At 46.0% G+C, this 25,565-nt stretch overlaps 1 protein-coding gene across 7 annotated transcripts in view; it reads right to left on the bottom strand.

Moving 5' to 3' along the window:
- Positions 1 to 3,973: 3,973 nt before the first annotated feature.
- The window catches only part of TMTC1 (transmembrane O-mannosyltransferase targeting cadherins 1), a 209,701-nt gene continuing 188,109 nt past the window's right edge, over positions 3,974 to 25,565 (bottom strand). For 5 of the 7 annotated variants that reach the window (XM_042849892.2, XM_005308732.5, XM_008164207.4 and 2 more), the window contains 6 exons: positions 24,946 to 25,081; positions 22,310 to 22,454; positions 21,599 to 21,736; positions 20,854 to 20,976; positions 19,772 to 19,849; positions 3,974 to 18,779 (listed from right to left, as the gene is read on the bottom strand). In XM_042849892.2, coding sequence (XP_042705826.2) covers positions 18,639 to 18,779; positions 19,772 to 19,849; positions 20,854 to 20,976; positions 21,599 to 21,736; positions 22,310 to 22,454; positions 24,946 to 25,081 — 761 coding nt within the window. In that variant the 3' untranslated portion in view covers positions 3,974 to 18,638. The remainder of the gene's footprint in view (positions 18,780 to 19,771; positions 19,850 to 20,853; positions 20,977 to 21,598; positions 21,737 to 22,309; positions 22,455 to 24,945; positions 25,082 to 25,565) is intronic. The other 2 variants (XM_042849886.2, XM_042849889.2) reach the window with 2 other exon arrangements.

Genomic DNA, 25,565 nt, shown 5'->3' with positions numbered 1-25,565 from the left:
CGATATAACGCGGTTTCACCTATAACGCGGTAAGATTTTGGCACCTGAGGACAGCGTTATATCGGGGTAGAGGTGTAATACCTTAAACAGCCCAATACTGATAAAAGTCTGCCAGGTCTGCTGTGCTGATAAGATTGTGTGCTGGGCCTGTGTGTCTCCAGCAGTGATGCTGCAAGTGAAAGCACAAGACACAGATGCTGCACTTTCTAATTTTGCTATTCTTTTCCCTCCCCTTGTGTGCGTTTGCCTCATTTTGAAGAATGGACAAAGAAAATAGGATACAACCACCACATCAGCTCTGGGCCAGCGCAACTAACTTTTTCTATTTCCTCCCCATAAAAGGCCAGGTAATACATGAAGAGTACATTAAAGGACATCTTTAATACCATCTAAAAACCTGTCAAACTGGGGGCGGGGGGCTGTTCCCCTGCAAAGACAGTACATGACCAAAGGGAATAGGGGATAGTGTTAAAATGAATGCCTTACTTAATGCATTTCAAATGCTTCAAATCTATTTTTGTGTATTTAATAAAAAGGTTAATAGATTTGGAATGGTGGCTGTTACAATCGAAGTAAGCCAGTGATAACATAAAGCCCAAACCACACTAAACTATTGAACAGTTGTAACAGTGAACAGGGGGTTTATTAACATCTTGTCCCGAGTTGTACCAGAGACAACCCACATGTCTACACCACAGCGTGACACTGACACCTCCCAGGGCCGGCTCTAGGCACCAGCAAAACAAGCTGGTGCTTGGGGTGGCACATTTTTAGGGGTGGCATTCTGGCGCGGGCCATGCCGCCCCTAAAAATGTGCCCCGGCCACCCTAACTCACCTCCGCTGCTGCCGCTCGCGGGCTGCTGCTCGCCCTCCCTCCCAGGCTCTCAAACCCGGGAGGGAGGGGGAGATCCCGAGTGGCCGCGGCGCGCGAATCAGCTGGTTCACGCGCTGCAGCCACTCGGGATCTCCCCCTCCTTCCCGGGTTTGAGAGCCTGGGAGGGAGGGGGAGCAGCGGCGCGTGAATCAGCTGTTTCGCGTGCCGTGGCCGCTCAGGATCTCCCCCCCCATCCCAGGTTTGAGAGCCTTGGAGGGAGGGGGAGACCCCGAGTGGCCGCGGCGCACGCACTGCTTCTCCCTCTCCCTCCCTCCCTCCTAGGCTTGAGAGCCTGGGGGGAGGAGGCAGGGCTGGGGATTTGGGGAAGGGGCTGAGTTGAAGCGGCGCCAGGGGTGGGGTAAGAAAAAAACGGGGGCGGCCAAAATTGTTTTTGCTTGGGGCGGCAAAAATCCTAGAGCCGGCCCTGACACCTCCCCCCCAGACTTGATGGAGTCAGAAAGTTGATTCAGTTCCCTTCCTGGGCCATTTTCAGACTTATAGTCTCTAATTCATTTCAGTCTGTGAGAGTTACAATGCTGTTTCACTTCCATGTTTCCTTATTTGAAAATCCCATCTTGTCACCGCTCTGTGTAACTGCAGATTAAAAATGCATTGCTTCAGCAGACACAGAGAGAATGCTAGAGCTGGCTTTGATGTGTGTTAAATAAACCAAGAGCAGGCGTGGGTCCCATTGTACCCAGCTCTTGGGAGAGTCTGGTAGTTAGTTCTACCAGGTCTACTCAGGACCTATTATCTCAGGCTCTGAGTAAACTTTCCAGACTATGGAAATACGTGCTGTATTTTATCTGCCCATGTCAGAACAACTATCGTTGCGAGACTAATAATCTCATGCCTTAAGCAACAGTATATGTAGAAAGAAAATAATATATTGTGCAGGTGTGGTGAGTCAATTCTCTGTTTTGGATAATAGTTCTGGGATAGCAACAAATAACAGACCTAACTGCACAGTGCCCTGGGATTCAGATATTATCTGTCCACGGTTGTGCATAGTAAATCTAGAAATTAGTGCAGGTTAGTCAGCATACAGACACACCTGCAGCTCATTATCCAGAAATTACATGTTCTTCCCCAGCATCGGCTTACCCATCCCGGAAGCCTTTGGCTCCCCTAGTTTATGTGCTGAGGCACCTTTACAAAGAGGAGCTGCAAAAGTAGGGGGCTTTGAAATGCCCATCTGTTTTACAATAAGCATTTAAAGGACAAAGAAAATATATTCTGCTCTAAATGGGCTGGATTCTGCTACCATTCTCACGCCTCCTGCTAAATAGTATCCTTGATTTCACTGGGGTACTTGCAGAGTAAGGTACTACTTTAACATTAGTAAAGGGGGGGGGGAGGTAGGAAGTGGCCTATTAGTGATGGCAGCAGTCACCAGGGAATGCTGTTATACATGTGTGCCTTAGCATGTGAGCAGTATACAATTGTTGAGGAAATGTGCGAATTGTTAGTTTTGTGATGTAGTTTCTTCTTAGGTGGCCTATGGCAAGGGAGTTTTGCTCTCTGCCTCAATCTCTAACTGGAGCCAATTCTGGGGAGAGAGTCATTCTCTGGGAACTGGGCATTCACATTTGGGCTGAGAGTCTTGAAAGGAGAGTTTGTGTGCATGTTGTCTGTGACCACCTCTGTTCCAGGACTGATGTAGTTAACATAAAATAAACTGCATTAAAAAAAGAATACCCATACTCCACATCACTGATGTCTCCAACAGGAAGTCAATCTGCAAGGCCCCAATATCTGCTACCACGCAGCAGAGTAGGAATGATATATTTAGACTTGCACATGGAGCTTGAACATTCTGTGGAAAAAAGGTCTCAGAAGTTACTCTTGTGGAGTTTTACCTGGAAGTGTCCCCTTTGGTGGGAGGAGTTAAGGGGGCTGTGGATTTTGGAGGCTATGTCCTTCAGCCCAGCAGTTGTGTGTGAAGGGACAGGAGCAATCCTGACAAGATGGCTGTTGCGTTAGTGCTCCCCCCCACCTCTTCCATCTATGGTGGTATGACATCAGCAGAAGCAGCAATACCACTGGATGGGTTCATCAGTGGCTGCTCTGCAGTGGCCATGAAGGGGATACAAAGGGAGATGAAACAGCTCTGGGCCCTTTTCAATGTCCTCCCATTCTGGTTTGGCCACGTGATGTCTATGGAGCCTCAATCCCCTGTCAGAAAACAGAGGGAAGACATTCCTGTGCTAAAGGGGGAAAGCCCCACACAGATACACTTGGGAGGATCTGGCTCATGTTCTCTCTGAAGTGTAGTGCTGGGCAGTGAGCCAGGAAGGTCGATAGGCACAATGTTGACTTCTTGAGTGGTTTAGCCAACAAGCTCCATTAATCAATATTTTGCCACCTAAGGACTGAAGAATGTAAAGGGGTACATTCCGACTTCACAATGCACATGCAAGTTCCCTAAAGGGGATTCACACACACAATGAGGGCAGAACACAGCATAGCTTGTGCACATGGCTTTAGATTTTTGGGCTGATTGGAAATAGGCTTTCAGCAAAGATGCCTATTATCATCTGTATTGTGATAGTGCCCAGAGGCGCTCGTTAGCAAGGGGTCCCATAGTGCTAGGTGCTCTACAAACATATGCAATGGCCTGGCCATTGCCCTAAAAGCGGACAACCTCAGGCAAGAAGTTTAGATGAGATGAGATTCTATTTCCTGTTTTTCCCTCCTCCATCTCTTTTTCTATCTATTCTGTAGCCCTAAGCCAATCGGATACATTTCCTCCAGGTATCTCCTAATACATAAACCTATCACTCGTAGTAATGTGTTTATTAACAGATTAATTGTTGATGATGTTGCTTAAGTATATACCAGCTGTTGCCATTTTCCCACAGGCAGCCTTTGATTGTTGTCCCATTTGCTATTTATTATGGACCAGATCCTGATACTTCTACTGAAGAGCACGCTCCTCTATAAGCAGTCCCATTGAAGTTAATGGTACTATTTGTGCAGTAAGGTGCTACTCAGCAGAGTAAGGGGGTAGAACACGATCCTAAGTAAAAGAATCCATTGGTGGGTTATCGTAGGACGTAGGCGAACCCCACCTGCTAGAACAAAACCAGACACAGTAGTTTGTTTTCTCACTTTTATATAAAATAGACATTTACATACATTTTCTTTTGGAAAGACTTCTCCGATCATAACTCCAGTAGGCAAAAATGTATCCCACAGTGAAAAAGCAAAGGTTTTTCAAAATACTGTACTACTGACATACCTCCAGCTGCTTAAAAGTGTGAATTTAATTTTCAAACATTTCTAATTGGTGGGCTTTTAAAAAATAAGATATGCATAATTGATACAAACAGAGGTACGGAAATAAGAACTATATGAACAACAGTCAATGCATATAACTCCCACATGACAGAAGGAGAAAGCAGCATGACAGCCACTTGAGGCAAAGAGATTTCTATAGTAATAAATTTGTAGAAGCTGTAACTTTCGCAGAGGATGCTGCTGGGGCAAATTTCCCAGAAGAAAAGTTTTCAGCAAGTCAGTATAAACATGGCAAGGAAGTTTTGCACACGGTTATAAAGGTCACCTTACGCAGCTTTGCCACATTAAAACACTATTGTAGACCAAGCAATTTTTCTTTTTGCTGCTCCGCTGAAGTGTACATGAAAGAAAACTCCTACATTATAAAACTATTGCATGAGTCCCCATAAAGCAAAAATCCCTTAGGGCTAGATTTTCAAAAGGTTGTCATTGTCACAAGTGAAAAGCAGGAATAGGGTGTGCAATAAAACGCACAGAGATTTCAAGCAGGTGCAAACACACACATTGACTTCAATAGAATTTCAGCATGCACGAAGTGCTGAACCAGGGGCTTATGGAGCATATATAAAACAGCTCAAAGTATGAGCTAGTAACTAAAACCCGTGTGTCTTAAATCACGGGAAAAATTGTTTACACAATATTGGCCTGATTTTCAAAGTTGCTGAGCAGCTACAGTTCCTGTTCATTTTAGGTAAAGTTGTAGGTGCTCAGAATCTCTGAATGTTGGAGTTTATATGCATGATAGCGGGCATGACTTTGCGTGGGCGTCTGTGTGGTCCCTCGCTCTCTCATCTTTTATTTGTGGTCTATTTCAGTCTGAAATGAAAGCCATTTTATCTGATGCACATACGTGTTGCTTGGCCAAAATGACGTCCCTACCCATTTTTATAAAAATCTAGCCCAAAATGTCCACGTGAAATATAAAAGTGTCCTTCCTAAATCCTTTCTTTTGAGAGACGGCAGTCGGGGAGGAGCAAAGAGTGCTGGATTTTAAATAAGTAAGATGTAATAAAAAAAAACTCCAAACTTCCAAAAGACCCATTAGTTCAGAACATTATTTTGGGTGAGAAAATACAACCAACCCCTCCCCCCAACAAAACATAATGACAGCTTTTTAGTTTGCCATTTGAGATTGAAATGTAGTTAGCACAAAAGTCCTATCTTTCCAGCTCTGGGTTAATTCTCCACTTTGGATTAAGCTGATGTGCATCTTTAGAGGTGTGTTTAGATAATGCCACTTCATAAGGGAAAGAGCTAGCCACCACCTGTTAAGGTTTTCAGCAAAATATGCATTCATAATTTGTAGTAAGCATGCTGAGTACAGCAGTAGGCAGAAACCAAAGTATTCATAGTTTATTTTATGAACTACATAAAACCAAAGGGAGAGGATGTTTTCTACTATTAATTCGAATAAGATCCATTTCATCACAGGTTAACTTGATCTATTTGTCTTCACAGTAAAATTTCCTTTTGGCTGAGGTAACCTATTGCATATTATTGGGCCATTATTGTTCCTTACCTACAGTAAGCCTTTCACAAGATAAATGCCTTGATCCAGCAAAGCACTTTACAGAAGTAGTCCCATTGAAGCCAATAGGATTACTCGTGGGCTTAGAGCTATGCACATACTTAACTGCTTTGCAGCATCAGGGCTTTAGTCAATTCCCCAAGAACTCTGCCAGGATGCAGAATACACAGTTTCTACACTATTATTTGGCATGGGTTTGGACCATAAAGTGCTGGTTAGGGAAAGAGGGATTATTTAAATGAGCTCCTCCTCTCCCAAAGGTTGCCTTAAACCTGTTTTATGACACAACCTTTCATAGCTGTGATAGGCTGGGGTTAAACCACTTTGCATATCAACATGTTGCCAGCCAAAGTTACAAGAGCATTATTCTTGTGCGTTGGCAGGCAACTGAAATTTACAAGACCAAAGACACGCAGAGATGACAATACAATGAGCACAAACATGCCCTCTAGCCAAACCAACCATCTCATGCTGGGCTGGTTTCCCTGGGCTGCCCATCTGAGAAGCTAGCATTGTAACAGTACTGCATGTCTCCTATTGGTCAGGGCCAATATCTTTTCCTGGATCAGGGAGGGATATGAGAAATCTATTCTACATTTACACAAGTACAAGTTTTAGCAGGATGGGATGGCCTTGATTGAATGCTATTGTGATAATGATACAGCCCTCCTATTAGGTCAATCAGAAAGGACACACAAAACTTTCAGCTAAACAAACTCCCTTCCCCTCTCAAAGTATTGTTTAAAAAAATAAACTTTTTTTTTTTTCATTTGAAAAATAATATAATTGGTCACATTTTAAAGCCACACATGTGCGGGGCATGGAGAATATATTGTCTTTATTTCTGTTTGGCTTACTTTTCTGAGGCTCAGTGTCTATTTTATACTATTTTTAAAAACAAAAGATTCTCCCATCCACCCTCCCCCTAACACCTTCCTGCCTGCATTCTCAGCTGTCTTCGGCTAGGTCTCAAAGTGCTGTTGGGCTACAGGAAACTCATCTCGGAAAGCTTTGGCTCATGGGATAGCTTGCAGCATTGATACAAGCATCTTTATAAACAATAGCTCTGCCAATGTGCAGTACGTGATACTGTTCAATAGTATCTTTCTCACTCAGGACCCTAGCATGCCACGCGCAAAGGGCCCCTCCTGTGAGATGCTGAGTACACTCCTTAATTTCAGTGGAAGTTAATTGAGGGTGCCAAACACCTCACAGGATTGGGCGCTAAGGCCCCAGTTCTACAAAGTTATCCACACAGCAGCCCATTGCCCCTCATCCTGAGCCCCAGTGACTTCAGTGAGTCTCTGTGTGGGCATAAGAATGGAAATACTGGGTCAGACCAATGGTCCATCTAGCCCAGTATACTGTCTTCTGACAGTGGCCAATGCCAGGTGCCCCAGAGGGAATAAACAGAACAGGTAATCATCAAGTGATCCATTCCCTGTTGCCCATTCCCAGCTTCTGGCAAACAGAGGCTAGGGACACCATCCCTGTCCATCCTGGTTAACAGCCATTGATGGACTTATCCTCCATGAACTTATCTAGTTCTTTTTGCAACCCTGTTATAGTCTTGGCCTTCACAACATCCTTTGGCAAGGAGTTCCACAGGTTGACTGTGTGTTGTGTGACAAAATACTTCCCTTTGTTTTAAACCTGCTGCCTATTAATTTCATTGGGTGACCCCTAGTGTGTGTGTATGAGAAGGAGTAAATAACACTTCCTTATTTACTTTCCACATCAGTCATGATTTTATAGACCTTTATCATTCCCCCCCTTAGTCGTTTCTTTTAAGGATCTGCCCTTTGCAGGATCAGGGCGTGATTGAGCTTGAAGGGGAGTTGAGTGGGTTAATCTCCGTGCTCTGCTTTGAAAAGTTGCACTTCTAACGGGAAACCTTGGTGCTGGTGCCAAGAAATTAGGTTCTGCAGGGCAAAGGGGAGAAAGCTTCACCTATATTATGCCTCCTGTTCAACTCTTTCACATACCCCCACTATAATGGAGTCACTCCTTCCATGGTACATATCGATGGAAAACCAGTGGTTCTCACTAAATGGTAATCTTCCAATGGTTTAAAGTACTATGGCCTTCTATGGGTATATGCACGTTGTCTGAGCTCTGAAACTTTGTTATGAACTAACTATAATTCTACTGTGGGAGAACTGGTAGGCCTCAAAGACCACTTTAGCACTCATTTTGCCTGCATAGCCTTCCATGGGGCTTTGCCAGCCTGATTCCCAGGCAGGCCAATTCTGACTTTGTACCAAAAATTTTGGCTGTCCCATGGCAACTCTAAGTCAGAGAGCCTGGCAATTCCTTCACTATGTTAGGGAAAGCCTGACACGCTGTAGCTACTTCATGCAAATAGCCTCAGAATAACAATTTCACTAGGAATTCACCATGTAGGCCTGCCTTGACATGAGTAACTGGATATGGGTGAGGCCTCATTTCTTGGGAGACAGGATTAGGGAGGTAAATGGATCAGCAGGATAGAAGCAGAATAAGCTAAGATAGGGAGCAACACCTAGGGAACCATCTACAATGGGCAAGATAAGCCTGGAAGATTAGGTAAAGAGTCAGTCGTGCATGGACAGTGCGTGGACAGCGCTTGGTTGTACACGTATTGGTTCCTACAAAGTGACCAAGTCAATCCCAAAATGTATAGTAAATGTATATAAAGGAAGAGGCTTGCTGTGTAACTTATTGGATGTGTGCTATGTCCTATACCCATGCCATACGCTTGAGTCTGATCAACTCAGCATAGCTTTGCTGCCAAATAAAGAAACCTGAGTGACAAGACTGGAGTCAGACTGAATTCTTGGGGAGCCAAGTGGAAGATGTCTTGGAGGAAACCCAGAGGTCACATGCTAAATGAGTCTACAGCCAGGACCAGGCTGGGGAGCAGAATCATCCAAGGATGAGTGACAAGAGAACTGCTGCTGATCCGTCCCTAAAAGACAAGTATGAGCAAGAACGCAGGTAGAGGAGATAGAATGGCAAAATTATATTATTACCAGGTGTGAATGGGTCCCCAAATGCGAACCCAGACACACACTTGCAGTTTACTTAGCCCTGCTTTAAACTGTTCAGTTTATAAAGTGAAGATGATCAGGAGGTAGAAGCACAGGAATGTGAAGTCTCTATCAGTCCCCATCCAGCTTTTAGAGGCAAGCCCCTGGACATCTCCACAGTCCGAATGAGCTCCTGGAAAAAATAAAAACGCTTACTGATCTTCCATAACTGTTGTTCTTCAAGATGTGTTACTCATGTCCATTCCATGTTAGCTGTGTGCATGCACCACATGTACTGTTGCCAGAGATTTTTCCCTCAGTGGGCTCTAGCATCATTTGGTGCTGGGGTAGCAGGGTGGGTTGTGGAACAGACATGAGCAACACATCTCGAAAAATAACAGTTACGGAATTATAATTAAGATCAGTAGCTGTTTTTTCTTCTTTGAGTGCTTACTCATGTCCATTCCACGTTACATGACTCACAAGCAGTACCCAAGGAGGTGGGCTCGGAGTTCATGGACACGCATTCTATAACATTGCTCTCCCAAACTTGATGTCATCTCAAGCCTGTTGGGTGATGGTATAGTGGGATCAAGTATCAGAGGGGTAGCCGTGTTAATCTGTATCCACAAAAACAATGAGGAGTCTGGTGGCACCTTAAAGATTTATTTGGGCATAAGCTTTCGTGGGTAAAAACCCACTTCTTCAGATGCATCCCAACTTCTTCCATGCATCTGAAGAAGTGGGTTTTTACCCACGAAAGCTTATGCTCACATAAATCTGTTCGTCTTTAAGGTGGCACCAGACTCCTCGTTGTTGGTATAGTGGGATGAAAAAGTATGCATTGACGACCAGGTTGCGACCCTGCAGATGTCTTGGATCGGAACCTGGGCCAGGAACGGGGCCTGAGCTCTCATGGAACGAGCTGTCAAAATGGCAAGCGGTGGAACATTCGCCTGCTCGTAGCATGCCTGAACACAGGAGGTTATCCAGGATGAGATTCTTTGGGCTGAAACCAGTAGGCCTTTCATCCTCTCTGCTAGTACCACAGAGTTGCGTGGAGCTGTGAAATGGTTTAGTCCTCTTGATGTAGAAGGTGAGGGCATGCCTAACATCCAATGAGTGAAGCCGCCACTCTTCTGAATTCTTGTGTGGCTTTGGGAAGAAGACTGCGAGGAAAATGGCTTATTTGGTAGGGAACTGCGAGACCACCTTTGGCAGGAAGGCTGGTTGGGGGCGTAGTTGAACCACGTCCTTGAAGAACACCGTGTACGGTGGTTCTGACGTAAGAGCCCGGATTTCAGAGACCCTTCTGGCTGAGGTAATCGCTATCAGGAAGGCGACTTTCCAGGAGAGAAACAGCACAGGACATGATGCTAGTGGCTCAAAGGGAGGGCCCGTGAGTTTCGATAGGACCAAGTTCAAATCCCATGGGGAAATTGGTTCACGAACTTGAGGGTAAAGTCTCTCTAAACCCTTAAGAAAGTGGATTGTCATCTTGTGAGAGAAAACTGGCTTACTGCCCACTGGCGGGTGGTAGGCTGAAATTGCTGTTAGGTGCACCTTGATAGATGCAAGGGCCAGACCTTGTTGTTTTAGGTGGAGCAAGTAGTCCAGAATAGACTGAGTTGGAGAAAGGCCTTGTTAGGACGACCATATTGATAAACGCTTCCATTTGGTGAGGTAGGTAGCCCTAGTGGATGGCTTCCTACTACCCAGCAAGACCTGTCAAACTTGTTCCAAAGAGGCTTGCTCCTCCGGGTTCAGCCATGGAGCTTGTATGCAGTCGATGAAGGGACTCGAAGTTTGGGAGGAATCAACAGCCATGGTCTTGTGAGATCAGGCCTGGGCGGAGTAGGAGCGATAGCGGGGTGCTACTGATAAGTCTAGCAGTGTGCCAAACAAGAGTTGGCGTGGCCATGCCAGGGCTATAATAACTCTCGCCTTGTCTCGCTTGATTTTTAGAAGGGCCTTGTGTACCAGAGGAACTGGAGGAAATGCATAGAATAGGAGCTCTGTCCATGGAGCAGGAAGATGTGTGGGCTATGCCGGCATAGTGAGCAAAACTGATGGCATTTCCTATTCTGCTTGGTCACGAACAGGTCCACCTGGGGAGATTCCCACCTTTGGAAGATGAAACTGGTGACCTCTGGGTGAAAGGACCATTCGTGATGAGAGGAAAAAGATCTGCTGAGGTGATCTGCCATGGTGTTCCACGCTCCTGGAAGATGGGAAGCCTTGAGGTGGATGTAGTGCTTCATGCAGAAGTCCCATAGATGGATGGCCTTCTGAGGGCTGGTCTACACTAACATTGTAAGTCAAATTAAATTACGCTAGTTCAGTTACGTAAGTTCCAGAACTGAAGTTGACATAACTTAGGTTGACTTACAGTGGTGTCTACACTGCGCTATATGAAGAGGAGATGCTCTCCCGTCGACACAGCTTCCACCTCTTGGGGAGGTGGAGTACAGATATCAACAGGAGAACGCTCTGCCATCGACTTAGTATGTCTTCACCAGACCCGCTAAATTTGACACCACTGCATTGATTGCAGCAGTGACGATTTATCCGGTAGTGTAGACATGGCCTGACATGGGGGGAGGAGCCTGCTTCTCCCTGCTTGTTGATGTAGAACATGGCCAAGGTGGTGTCTGTCAGTACTTGAACTACCTTGCCTATGATGTGGGGAAGAAACACTTGGTAAGCTAAGTGGACCACTCTGAGCTCCCTGACATTCATATGCAGGGAGAGTTCTTCTTGTGACCACAGGCCCTGTGTCCTGAGGGGATTGAGGTAGGCTCCCCAACCTAGGTCTGAAGCATCCAACACTAGGGACACTGATGGCTGGGGAGTGACAAAGGGAACACCTGCCATTGCTCCACCCCCACTCCACCCCAAGGCCCTGCCCCACTCCATCGCCTCCCCCGAAGCCCCACCCTCGCTCCACCTCTTTCTGTCCCTGCTCTGCCCCTTCCCTCAAGGTCTCATGCCAGCTGCCTAACAGCTGAATGGCAGCCCAGCTGAATGGATGTGGTTGGTGGATGCTGACCATCCCCACTATTTTTTTCCATGGGTGCTTGGAATCAGTGCCTCGCTTGATTGTCTCCTTACTTGTAGCTGTGTAAATCAGGAGCGACACCACTGAAATTGGTGGAGTTACACTGGTATAAAATTAATGAACCACAGGTGGGTCCCCAGCCTGGGAAGCAGTCTAATGGGTGGCGCTGTGGTTCACCAGCAGATGTAAACCCAATCTGACAAGCCAGAGAATGCACGTCAGACTGGCAGTGCCAGTAAGAATCTGAAACGCACTTCTTGAATTGAAAGGGTACTAAGCAAGGGTGAGTCTAGCTGGCATAGCTATACTGCCAAAGGCACTGTAGGGTAAACAAGGCCTGCATTAACCACGTTTTTGGGCAGTTCATTTCCCTTGTTTCTTGAGGAAGAAGTTTTAGTGAGGGGGCATGATTGGAGGGCACCTGTGGGAAGGGAATGATCTGCCACTTTAGCTACCAGCTCTCCTGGCCCCACCATGCCCCTGGTAGGGCTGGAAGGGACATGGGAAGAGAGGAGGATGGTAACTGATGGGCTGTGAGGAGCACATCTACCAGCTGGAGGCAGCAAGAAGAATAGCAGGGAGCCCCAGATTTTGTATCTACTTCAGGGAGCTAGTGTAAACGAAGGGGCTCTGCACACCCCTCTGCAGTACAGGAGTACTGTTCATGTGTGGAATGGACCATTCACCTCAGTGGGGTATACTCAGATGAATTAGGATTCTCCAAAGAGATGAATAGTCTAACACAATAGCTCTGGGTGTGTGAAATGACCCATTCCTCTCAATGGGAGTTCCACTCTACCTCAGTTTTGGTTGTGGAATACCATTGTTCAAGGTAATCTCACTATGCATGTCAATTTTAGAGCAACTGGAATATTAAAATCTTCTTCTTATTGGGAGGGGAGGGCGGACAGTATCTGAGTAATGCCTGAACCAAATTACTCCAAACTTGCACCATTGCCCCTGTTGTGGCGTACCAATATCTTAGATAATCTCATTATGCATGTGGATTTTAGAGTACTATGAAAATTAAAAGAAGCTCATAATGCAGGGGAGGGACATATATTGGGATCCTCTTGATCAAATGGCCTAAATTTGCACCCTAGTCCTTGAATAGATTTTTAATTATTGCTTCCCCAAAAGGGAAATGGGTGGTGGAAATTATCCACGATTGATCCCGAGAGAATAATATCAGCATCAGAGCCATAGTTTGAGCCCCACGTATGTGTAAAAAAAAAATAAAAAAAAAATGTGGATGTTACATTATTGTTTCAGTCAGACTGTATCTCACTTAAACGACCACAAAAATCTTGATTACTAAACCAACCCTGTGGCTATTTTCAAGACAAGGTTTTTTTTGAGGGCCTCTTTCCCCTAATCAGCTTTCTCTTACCCTAACCTATTCTGTTGTGCTCCCAGCTCTCTGTTCTATATGTACATGCAACAGTGGAAAGGGACAAATTTTCACACCCAGATCCAGTCTTTCAGCCCCACCTAGTTGGCAGTTACCCTGATTTGGGGGAATTAGGAATGTAAAGGATCATTTCATTTTTAAGGGTCATTTGTAAAGGGGCAATAATTGAAACTGTGCCTTTGTTTGATTTTCTTCTGATGTGTAAAGAAGGCATGACGATTTGGGGGCCTAGGTGTTTTTTGTTTGTTTATATGTTTGTTTGTTTTGGGGAGGGAAGATACATTTATGTTGCCTCCTTTTATATTAAAAATCCAGGTCCTGTCTAGCCTGGGGCTCATGCTTTGGCTTTGTCTAGACTAGACTTGGTTGTCCTCTTATAATTTGAGCTAATTGATCATAAATGCTAATTATGTTAACTGAGGCTCTCCAGAAATGTTTGTTCTGGAGCGCACAGTTCTGTGGCTTGCCTGAGGCTGAGCCCCCATGTTCTGATACTCTGCAAATATTTGCGTCTAGATTAGCATTTACAGTCACATAACGAGCAAATTGGCAATCAGTTAAACAGGAGGACAAATGCTAGTCCAGACAAAGCCTACGATAACAGGAGAACTAGTGAAATGATGACATCACAAGGGTCAAGAGACAGAAAACTGAGCAATGGAGAGGGGAAGGGATTTTAAATCAAACATGGAAAAACTCTGTTTTGGCTGATTTTGTCAATGCCAATTTAACTTTATCCAAAATACTCATTTGGCACTGAAAGATGCAAGGGAGGGATGAGAGAGACAAATTTGCCCCTGGATTTTTACTATCCTGGGGGGCCAGGACAGCCTCCCTTCCCTCCCACCCCCAAATGGCACCCCTGGGGACAGACACTTCCCCACCCAGGCAGAGCAGAGCAGCTCAGCACTGGCAGAAATGGGGGAAGGCAGTGGCAGTGACGCCACATGCCAGCCTACCCCCCAAACTGTGCCCATGGTGGACTTCCCTCCCCTCCCCCGACACTGCAGTGGGCCCCTCCCACCCCCAGCCAGGCTCCCTCTGCCTGAACTCACCTAGTGGAGCCAGCTGGGAGCTAGAACTTGCCCAGGAGATCTACGTAGGAGGCGGGGCGACCCAGATGAGCAGGGTCTCACCGCTGCTGATCAGGCTGGGCTTCTGCAGACCAGAGGGAGCCCTGTGCTCCCCACCCTCGTCCACCCCTAACCCTGGCTGGAGAAGCTCCCTGAGCCTGCTGGAGGAGGGGCCCCATCCTCCACTGAGGGCTGAAGTAGGACTGGGTCAGCCTCTGCTGCAGCCAGCCCAGGAGTCGCAGAACAGCTGATAGGCAGGGGAGCCTGCCAAACAGCTGATTAGTGCAGCAGCCTACCAGCTGATCGGTGGAGATGGGGCTGCTCAGGAACTGCTGATCCATGGCTGGGGCTGCAGCACCACTATTGCTGGTGGGTGCTAAGCACCCACTAATTTTTTTCCATGGGTATTCCACCCCTGGAGCACCCATGGAGTCGGCACCCCTGCCAGATCACATAAGTGAACATGGCCATGTGTCCCAGGAGCTTGAGGCAAATCCAGTTTGTTGTGATTGGGTGGGCCCTGACCTTGGATATCAATTCCAACACTCTCTGGAATTGAGCCTCTGGAAGGAAGGCTCTGGTCTGGGTTGAGTTGAGCACTGCCCCATATCAACTGTATTCTCTATACTGGAATGAGAGTTGGCTTTTGTTTGTTTATCAACAGGCCAAGTGCTCAACCTATGTATCTCAAACCAGCAAACCAGCTGTTCTTTATTTGGGCCTCTGAGCGACCTTTGATCAGCCAGTCCCGAGATACTGACTTGAATGTCTCGCCTTCTGAGGAAGGCTGCTCCCACCACCATACTTATCATAAAAACCCAGGGGGCTGCGGACAGGCCAAAAGGGAGAATGGTGAATTGGTAATGAGTTCGGTTTACTATAAACTTCAGGAATCTTCTGAGGACATGGAAGAAGGAAATGTGAAAGTAAGCATCTTTTAAGTCGAGGGGAGCATACCAGTCCCCTGAATCCAAGAAGGGGATGATGGAGGCAGACAGACAATGTGGAACCTCAGTTTCTTGAGATAATTGTTGAGGCGACGCAGGTCCAGGATGGGACGAAGGCCCCTTTGGCCTTTGGGATTAAGAAATATTGGGAGTAAAACTCTTTCCCTTTCAATTTTTGAGGTACCTCTTCCACAGCCCTCACCAGTAGGAGGGTCTGCACCTCCTGGGCTAGGAGTTGCTCGTGAGAAGGGTCCCTGAAGAGGGACAGGATAGGGGGCGGGAAGGAACGGTGAATGAAAACTGAAGAATATAACCATACACCAATGTATTTAACACCCACTGGTCTGATGTGATGCGGGACCACGCTGGGCTGAAGATGGAAAGTCAGTCCAAAAACAAAGGGTAGGAAGGATCCGAAAAGCGGGAACTGGTATAGCACCCTCGGGCACACCTTCAAAAGGCCTGCTTGGGTCCACTGGAGTACCTATGCAACCTTGGTATTGAGTGGATGAAAGCAGTTGATGGCATTTGTAACCTCTGTTCCTTCATTTGAACAAGTCCTGTGTCTTGGTGGTGGAACCAAAAAGTGGGCTGGCTGTTGAGGCCTGAAGTGCTTCCTTGAAGTAGACGGAGCATAGAGGCCCTGGGACCTGAGGGTAGCCCTTGAGTTGTTCAGGCCATGGAGCTTTCTGTCCATTTGCTCCGAAAAAAACAAGGAGCCTTCGAAAGGGAGGTCCTGAATCGACTGCTGGACCTCCTGAGGTAGCCTCGAGGACTGCAGCCAAGAGCGTCGCCTCATGGCCACTGCAGAGGCCATTGTCCCAGCCTCCAGTGGTTGTCCCATCAGAGTCAGCGGTACTGGGAATGATAAGTCCCTGGCCGCTGCAAAGGCCTCCTGGGTTGAAGTTACTGTGATTCTGCTGGTGCCACAATGACTTCTTGGTGTCGGTGGGGAGTCCCGTACTAGACTCAACCTTCTGCATGGAGTTGATGGTTCTGCCATGGAACCAGGAGTGGAGGAGTGGCCCGACCTGGGTCGCACTCCACTGCCTTCCCCTTGCTTGCCTTTCTTTGGCACTGGCAAACGCCCTCTCTTGGAGCACTGCTTTTTATGTTTCTTCCTTGGCACTGGAGATGGAGAATGTTGCCGGGATACACGCAGCACCAAGGCCAAAGTGGTTAGTGCCGAATCTGAGCAGCTTGGCTCCGAAGCCGGTCTTAGAGTGGCTTCCTTTAAGATAGTCCTCAGTCTAGCCTGTCTTTCTTCATACAAGGCTTAAAGTTCTGACAAATCTCTTATTTGAGCCTCTCCTAGACACTTCAGACAACTGAAGTGTGGGTTTCTCACAGGCATAGGCTTGCCACAGGATGCACAAGGTTTGAAGCCCAAGGACAGGAGCATGCTCGGGGCGAAGGGAGCCCCTCAACGATAAAGGAGCGGTTCTAACTATCTACATTAGTATTATTTATACTACAACTATACTAAGACTAATAAACAAGGATACAGAGAAGAAACCATTGAAAAATGCCTTGCCGAACAAGAGGAGTTGTTCCAGCAACCATCATGGGTGGTAAAAAGGAACTGAGAGGGTGTGGCACCGGAGGGGACTATAGCTGGCCCGACAGATACCACTGAGGGAAAAAATCTAACGTGGAATGTACATGAGCAAGATCTCAAAAAAGAATCACCTGGCTACGTGCAGAAACCAAATTAATACTCTTCAGCATCACCTGGGTACTGAATAGAACCCTATGTGGTTATGCTTCAATCCTGCCATTGGATCCACTGAACCCACCCACCCACTGTGCTTGAAAACTGTTGATTTCTAGACTCTTATTTTTTGTCTGTGATTTTACCTACAAAAAGTGGCAATTAGAAATCAACCCCCTTAAATAAATCAGACAGACCCACAACATCATCACATGATTATGCTTAACTATGGAGACTTCTTTAATTTACTCCTGTGTGCATTTAGAGTTCACGATAGTGACACCCTATTAACACTGGTTAAAGCCATGGGCCATTGCCATGCAAGATTTCCCTGACAGAGCTGTATCAATGCACTTCAGTCCCAACCTGAACCACCCGCTATTAATTCCATGACTTGGGCTTCTCTTCAGCAAAGACATGGCAATCAAACTGTATGATGGTCTCATGATGGGGGCTAAGATGAAAACAATAAACTTGAGAGATGAGCTGCTGTCCAGAGTGAAAGGGCAGGATATCACTACACTGCCCCATCCAACCTTCTCAGCTACCTCTACTATTGACAACAGATCAAATGCTCATCTCAGCTGAACTGGTGCAACCCTACATATCAATGGGCGCGGCATTGCTGTAATGAAAATTTGGTCCAACATCCAATTGCTTTAGAAACATCAGCAGGGAGAATTATTCAAACACAACCTTGTGGTGCCGTATTTTCTAACTTTATACAGTAAAAGCAACAATCACAGGCCACATTGCTAGCTGTGAGGGATGTTGTCCAACTCTTATAAACAGAGTAAAATATATTAAACATTTTATTATAAGTTAAAAATAAATAACACTCAAAAATAAATGTCCATATTCTGAAGCAAACTTGCCTTTCCACTCAATATTTAAAAATATAGATTTTTTTTTGGGGGGGGGGGGGGGAGAGGGAGATGGACCCATTAAAGAATTCCACATTTCCATTGGACAGTTCCAATTTTTTCATAGAAATTATAATTCTGATTGGGTGAAAAAAGTCATGTGATTTCTGACAATTCTGTGATATCATGAATTTGAATAGTTACAAAAATGATTATCTTCTGAGTAAAACATTCAACTGAGGTTTTTTCTCAAAGGACTAGCATCCCTAGTCAGAGAATCATCACTTTCAGAGACAGCCATGTCCAGACATAATTCTCCATTTCCTTGGGGTCATTTTCAAGTCATTGTTGGAGATCTAAAAATGGCCACCAGTTCTCCCAGCTTTAACCCTGTAACGGCTTTTGACTCTCTCTGCTGATCATTGTCACTATCATCCTGGCTGAGGAGGACTTTATGGGGCATGCTTTAGAGACCATTAATAGTACTCCTTAAGTGGGTGAATGTTGACTAACAAGAGGCACTGCTCCATCCCTTGCCAGTGGATGAGAACTTTGCCTCTACAGCCCACCCACTTGGGAAGTGAGAGACCAGGACATCAAAGGTGCATCTCCCATTTACAGCACTAATGGCAGTGATATGCATCCAACCCAAACATAAATCTTGATTAAAACAGGGTTTTCACTCATTCTTCAGCATACCCTATAGAAATGAAGGGTCTCCAGCAACTTTGGTGATGCACAAATGTGCGCCCCAAATTTGCCCTCCTTAATTCTGAGTCACGTCCCAGCTCCTTCTGTGTCACTTCTGCCAATGGGCTTCCACTTCTCTTTCTTCTGCAAGGGGCACGAAGCTCCTTCCACTAGCTACGTCTGATCTTTCTCCTGGACTTCCTGCAATCGTTTCTCTAAGCGATCCAGTTTAGCCAGATTCTCCTTCAGCAGCTTGCTGTTTGGAACCAGCTGTAAAGCTTTCTTGTAATAGCTACGTGCATTGATGTAGTCTCCCTATAAAAGGGGGAAAAAGAGTCATTCATATTCTCTGACATTGAAACATCATTGCCGGAGACCGGCAAGCTCCATAATGGATGGAGAAAGCAATTTATAAAGTGCGTTTGACATGTTTTGAAACAGCAACACTCCACTCATTATTAAATTGGTCAACTGGTATTTCAGAAGAACTCACTCTGTGCCTAAATTAGATCAACAGGGACATGGCAAGAAGCAGATTTAAACAAGGCTATAATGTCCAAGTAGAAGATATGTATAATATGAGTTAAACTAATATCTTTAGGACATTCAGAATAATTATGCTACAGTAATCATCAAGTATGAAATCACATGTCTTGTCACCATATTTCCATCAACTGGTGTCAGTATTATGCATTAGACACTATCATCAAGTGGATTAGGTAAGGCGGAATTTAAAGGGCTGATTCTCGACTGCATAGACTGGGAATACTTACCCACCAGTTTAAAAACACACATTGTAGATTATGGGCTAAGCACAGCTTCGCTAATGAAGGTGCACCCCTTTCAAAAGACAGACTATGCTCCCAGCCTTTCCACCGCCAACGTTTTCCTGACCACTTCTTGAACTATCAACCTTTCTTGAAGGGAGACAGCCCTTCAGGGTTCCATATTGCTGCTGCTTTTCCCTGTGATGTATTGCTCAGTCCAGGTGCCCCCACCCCGCATGTCGTGTCTAGATCCACTGGATACTTGTGTGATGACAGCCATTTTGACCAACACACTAGGGACTGAACTAGAGATTTCCAGAGTTAAAGGCACAAATCTCTACAACTTGAGTTAGAGCCAGGATCTCTAGCTGGGGCTGTAACAGACTCGCACCCTCTTTGGATCCAACTCAGCGGGCGACAAAAAAAGACACACTGAACACGCACTTCTTAGCTGCCTGAGGGCAAGTTCAGCAATGTATTCGAAGGACAGAAATAGTCCCTTTACTTGACAGCCTGCAGAAAAGCAAGAGATTTTCCTACCTTGATATGCTCAATCCCTCCCATGTTCATCCATGCCTGAGCTTGATCTGGATTCAGCTCCACAGCCACTTTATAGCTCTAAATAAATATGAAATGTCTTCAGGTTAAGATGCTTGTGTCCCTGACTAAAAGCCACATTAGGGAGGAAATGACTCCCCACACCAATCCCTTTAAAAGACTGTTGTCTTCTTTCTTGATTTTTCTTACATACAAAATGTGCGTTGTTTCAGAGTCTTAAGTGGAGACAAATGAAGTGACCATTTCCCCTATTTGGGCCTATTTGGGGGAATTTGCTTTGTCTGCAGAGTCCCGCAGGGAATCAAGGCAACTTCCAGGACAGTGCATTCTCTTCTGCTGATCCTGACCTTCCGGGGTGCTCTGAGCTTCACAGCTCCCTTCTGCACACAGTATTTACCTTGTAAGAAAAGCATCTCCATAACTCCACATCAGCATGTATGTGCAGGGAGGGAGAGAACATTGGCAAGGTTTTAACATCTGAATGGCTGCAGTCTTTCTTACAACATGGATACCTGTGTGCAGATTTAACAAGGACTGTAGGTCCCTCCTACCCCTTTATTTTGCTTCTACAAAGGTGGGGAAAAATCATTAAAAGAATTTCTGGACTCTGAGGATCACCTCTATTTTTGGGACATCATAACTGAGGAGGATTCAAAGAGCGTCTGGACATTTATATGGATAACAAGTATACTCAGACTTCTAATTAATTATAACAGAATATTTGGACAGGGTGTTAAACTTTATGATTCAGGACTTAAACTTATGATCTCGAATAGCTAGAGAGCTATCCCTGGTTCCATAAGTAAATCTACCAAATTGGAGAGAGATTTTTTGTGTAGGAGTATTTCAAAAAGGAAAGGAGGGGGAGAGAACACTGTTATAACTTTAACTATGGAATTGATACTACCCTTCCATAATCCCAGCTGTCCTATATGGTGACAAGATGAGCTATATAAGTGAACAAGCACCATGTATGCTCTCTGCAGATTATTAATTACAGCTAGTGAGCTCAGTTCTTGAACTATAAACATAGCCATGTGCTTTAGAGCGGTTACTTGTTATACCTCAAAAGCCTTGTCAAGAAGGTTCTGTTCTCTTAGCTGATTTCCTTTAGTAAAAAAGAGCTCCGATATGACTTTTGGATCCTTTGGTTTTAGCTGCAGAGCTTTATCTATAGCTTCAAGGGCCTGCAGAAAGAGAGAGAGAGGGGACACAATATTCTATTCTATCCAGGTTCTTATGCTGTGCCCATCACTATGATATTGGAGCACATGAGCCACTGAGCAATACACAGCATCACCACCCTGCTCCCCAAATTTCTGTTTGCTCGTGGACTTTTACCACGTTCAGAAACCTAAATTCTAGCACCTCGCAGCCTGATTTTCTGAGATGCTGACCAGATCCCAGCAGCTGGAGTCAATAGGAACTGAGTACTCAACACCTCTGAAAAAAAAAAAAAATCAAGCCTTTGGCCTTCAATCCTATTTCCTAGACCAGTGTTTCTCAACAACCCGTCTGTGGGTTGGCGCCGGTCCATGAGATTTTCCTGACACAGTTTAGAAAGGCAGCACGCCAGTCACTGGGATCAAAAAGTTTAAGAAACACTGACCTAGCTGAACGGAAGCATCATATAAAGCAATCCAGCTATTGTGCATGCACAAACTGTATCAGTCATGATGTGGCTACACGCCCCTTGCTACACACATCTCAGGACAGGATCTAGCCTTTGACTGTACAGAGATTAAAATTCATCCCAAGACCTTTCATTGTGTGTGTGTGTGGGACAGCAGCACACGGAGTTCATGGTACCTTGCTGTAACGCTCCTGCTTGCTGTAGATTGCTGATAAAAGGCGGTAGCATTCTAGGCACTCGGCCTCTTCTGTCACAATATGGTTAGTCATTTTTTCAGCTTCCTTTGATTGTCCCATCATTGCTAAAACCTGTGCCTAGAGATCAATGGTAAACAGAGTTTTCATCCCTTTTTATGACACTCCTCTCTCGTCACACACTGATGTCAAAAGAGCTGTGAAAACTTAGGCTAGCCTGCTTGGCTGGTAAGATCAGAGTCAATACAGTGGCCCAGCTAGCATGCACTACTAAGCCCGGGACCCAGCGTCTAGTCCTGGCATCCTGCTTTCTGGCAAGGCAGGAGGTGGGAGTGCTAACAGGCAATGATTCAGCAGCACCTGGAGGACAGAAGGAATGACTGGCTGGCTCTGGAGCAAGTCACTTCTGGTCCTCCTCAGCTAGAATGTGGGGCCTAACAGTTTGAGAAGAAAAAAGAGTTGGAGGCCAATTTTCTGGGCTTTGACACAGATGAGGAAGACCCCTTCCTGCCTCAGGACAAAATTAAAACCAAGACATGCTCAGTTGCCTGTTCTAGGGAAAGCTCACAGTAATTATCATCCACGTGGAAAGAAAGCCAGGCTGAGGCTGAACCCCCTCAAACCTCCACGCCTTGGATAATATTTCTAAATACTAACATACCCCTGCCACCAACGTTCTCGTCATACACTCACCAGGGCCAGTCGAATCTCCTTGTTTGAAGGCTGCAGTGCTGCGGCTTCCCTGTAAACCTGTAAAGCTTCTTCATACCGCCCCGTGTTGTAGTAGAGAGCTCCCAGTGGGGACAGAATTTCTGCCTTCCGCGATACTTTCAACGCTCTACATGTTGGGAAGAAGGAAACGTCTTCAGGTGATGCTGGGATCAGAGCGTAAGACAAGAGTGGGATTGGCTGTGGGATTTGCCTTGAAAGGTTAATGCTCTGCACTGCCAGACCAGAGCCTGAGGTCCCATTCTGACCTTTTGCTCCAAGCCAGCCCTGAAGGGAAGACGGTAGAGGCTGCATTCATAGTCCCTGATGGGAGGAGGGAGTGCCCCCAACAGCAATCCCGCTGGCCTGTTAATGAGCAGAAGGGACAGGCTCTGAAGGGAATGGAAATCTGCAGCTGTGGTGCTAGAACTAAGGGTGCTGCCAGAGCCCCTGGCTTGAAGTAGTGTTATCAACCCCAATACATGGTTTCCGCCTTCAGCACCCTTACTATAAAAATCGTTCCAGCACCACTGGCTGTGGGATGAGGGTGGCAATGCAGGTAAGAAAAGGGAGGCGTTCCAACAAGGAGGCAAAAGAAAGTCCATCCCCTCTGACGCATTGGGAGGAAAATCTCCAAGAAGCTGTTTGTTCAGCACACAGTGCAGTGCTGTATTGCAGAACAGGAGATTCCCTGAAGAGAGCCTGGATTCCTGGAGGTGTAGGATTGCCTGGCAGTGACATACTCTAATACAGATGTGACCGTCCCTCCCTGGAATGCTTTTAGTGTCATGTGAACGGCATTAACGGATTACTGACAACGACCAGAAACCACTGAGCTCATAAACAGAACATCCCTGCAGCTGAAGGTAGCAGAGGATGTCCTGGGGCTGGGCTCAAGAGGAGCATAGCAAGGCACTTGCTGAACAGTCCAGGCTGGCTGATCGTCAACTGAAATATAGGGCGGTGCGCACTCTCAAATACCAGCAAGACAGCAACAATGGTGAACATATTCACTCCCTCCAGCTGAGTGACAGAAGAACCCAACATTGCACTGGAAGAGTAAAAGGCTAACAAATCTTCGTAAGGTCTTGTAACAAAGACTGGATGTGGGTGGAGACGAGTGAGGAGTTAGCCTCCCGTCCTGAATCACGGACTCAAAGGGTACATCTACACTGCGATAAAATACCCGTAGCACCAAGTCTTAGAGCCTGGGGTCAGCTGGCTCGGACATGCAGGGTTGGGGCTGCGGGACCAAAAATAGCAGTGTAGATGTTAGGGCTTTGCCGGGAGCCCAGGATCTGAGACCCTCCCCATTCACAGGGTCTCAGAGCCCGGGCTCCAGCCTGAGCTCAAACCTCTACACTGCAATTGTATAGCTCTGCAACCCAAGTCACTTGACTCGGGCCAGCTGCGGCCATGCAGCAGGTCTTTTATCACAGTGTAGATGTACCCATAGACTTTAAGGCCAGAAGGGGCCATCGTATTCAACTAGTCTGACCTCCTGCACATGACAGGCCACAAAACCTCACTCACCCTCTCCTGTACTAGGTACCTAAACTTTGGCTGAGTTTCTGACGACCTCAAATCTTGATTTAAAGACTTCAAGATGCAGAGCATCCACCATTTACTCTAGTTCAAACCAGAAAGTGACCCATGCCTCATGCTGCAGACGAAGGTGAACCCCCCCCCAGGGTCTCTGCCAATCTGACCTGGGGAAAATTCCTTCCTGACCCCAAATATGGTGATCCGTTAGAACCTAAGCATGTGGGTGAGACCCACCACCAGACACCAAGGAACAAATTCTCTGTAGTAACTCAGCCCTCCCCCTCTAGTGTTCCATCTCCCGCCACTGGAGACATTTGCTAATAAATGTCATGGATGAGCCATATGCCATTTTAGGCAACCCCATCATATCATCCCCTCCATAAACTTATCAAGCTCAGTCTTAAAACAAGTTAGGTTTTTTGTCCCCACTGCTCCCCTTGGAAAGTTGCTCTAGAATTTCACTCACCTGATGGTTAAAAACCTTCACCTAATTTCAAGCCTAAACTTATTGATGGCCAATTTATATCCATTTGTACCTGGGCCAACAATGGCTCTTAATTTAAAGAACTCTCTCCCTTCCTAGTGTTTTCCCTTTGATGTTTATTTAGAGAGAGCAGTCATATCTCCCCTCAGCCTTTGGTTGGTTAGGCTAAACAAGCTAAGCTCCTTAAGTCTCCTCTCATAAGGTAGGTTTTCCATTCCTCAAATCATCCTAGTAGCCTTTCTCTGCACCTGCTCCAGTTTGAACTCATCTTTCATAAACATGGGAGACCAGAATTGCACCCAGTATTCCAGAGGAGGTCTCACCAGTGCCTTGTATTATGTCAATAACACTTCTCTGTCTCTACTGGAAATACCTCGCCTGATGCATCCTAGGACTGCATTAGTCTTTTTCATGGCCGCAGCACATTGGCAGCTCATAGTCATCCTGTGATCGCGCAGTACACCTAGGTCTTTTTCCTCCTCTGTTGCTTCCAACTGATACATCCCCAGCTTAAAGGGAAAATTCTTGTTGTTAGTCCCTAAGTGCATGACCACTTTGCACTATTAAGTTTCATCCTATTTCTATTACCTACCGTTTGTACCAAGCTTCAGTCTCTTTGTTCTGCCCCAGAGAGCGGTAGAGCCTGCCCAGGTTCACCATGGCCACGTAATGGTTTGGGCTGAGCCAGATGGCCTGCTGGTAGTGGGACACTGCTCTCTCAGGAGCCCCTGCAAAGCAAAAGGCTGTTAGGCTGGTGCCTTATGGAAGTCTCAAAAGTTTCAGCACTAAATCAGGCTTCTGATTCTTTAGAATCATCATCATCAGTTGCAAAATACTCCTTTCATCAGTCTTCAGTGTACTTGGAAGGTGGGAACCATCATGAGAGAGAAATCCTGTCTCATCTCTTCTTGAAATTATGCACAAAGGGAAATTGCCATTCAAATAAAAGAGTAAGGGAAAAATGAGATTTAGGAGTTAACTTTAGGCACAAATTTAGCCAGCTGTAAAAGACAGAGGCTGCAAACAAATGTAGACAGGACAAACAGCTCCAGTTTTAAAATGAATTTGGCTACTGAGGGAAATAATTTTTTTCTGATAGAAAGTGGGAGCAGCAAGTGGCTACTGGGTTACAAGCAGCAGTTGAAAGGACAGTTAGGCTCATAGGATGGGAACAGAGACAAGTCGTCTCTCAAATCCAGGTAATCTGGAAAA

Source organism: Chrysemys picta, chromosome 1, assembly GCF_011386835.1.
Source record: "Chrysemys picta bellii isolate R12L10 chromosome 1, ASM1138683v2, whole genome shotgun sequence".
Taxonomy (NCBI): Eukaryota; Metazoa; Chordata; order Testudines; family Emydidae; genus Chrysemys; species Chrysemys picta.
This window is presented reverse-complemented; position numbering and strand designations above follow the sequence as displayed.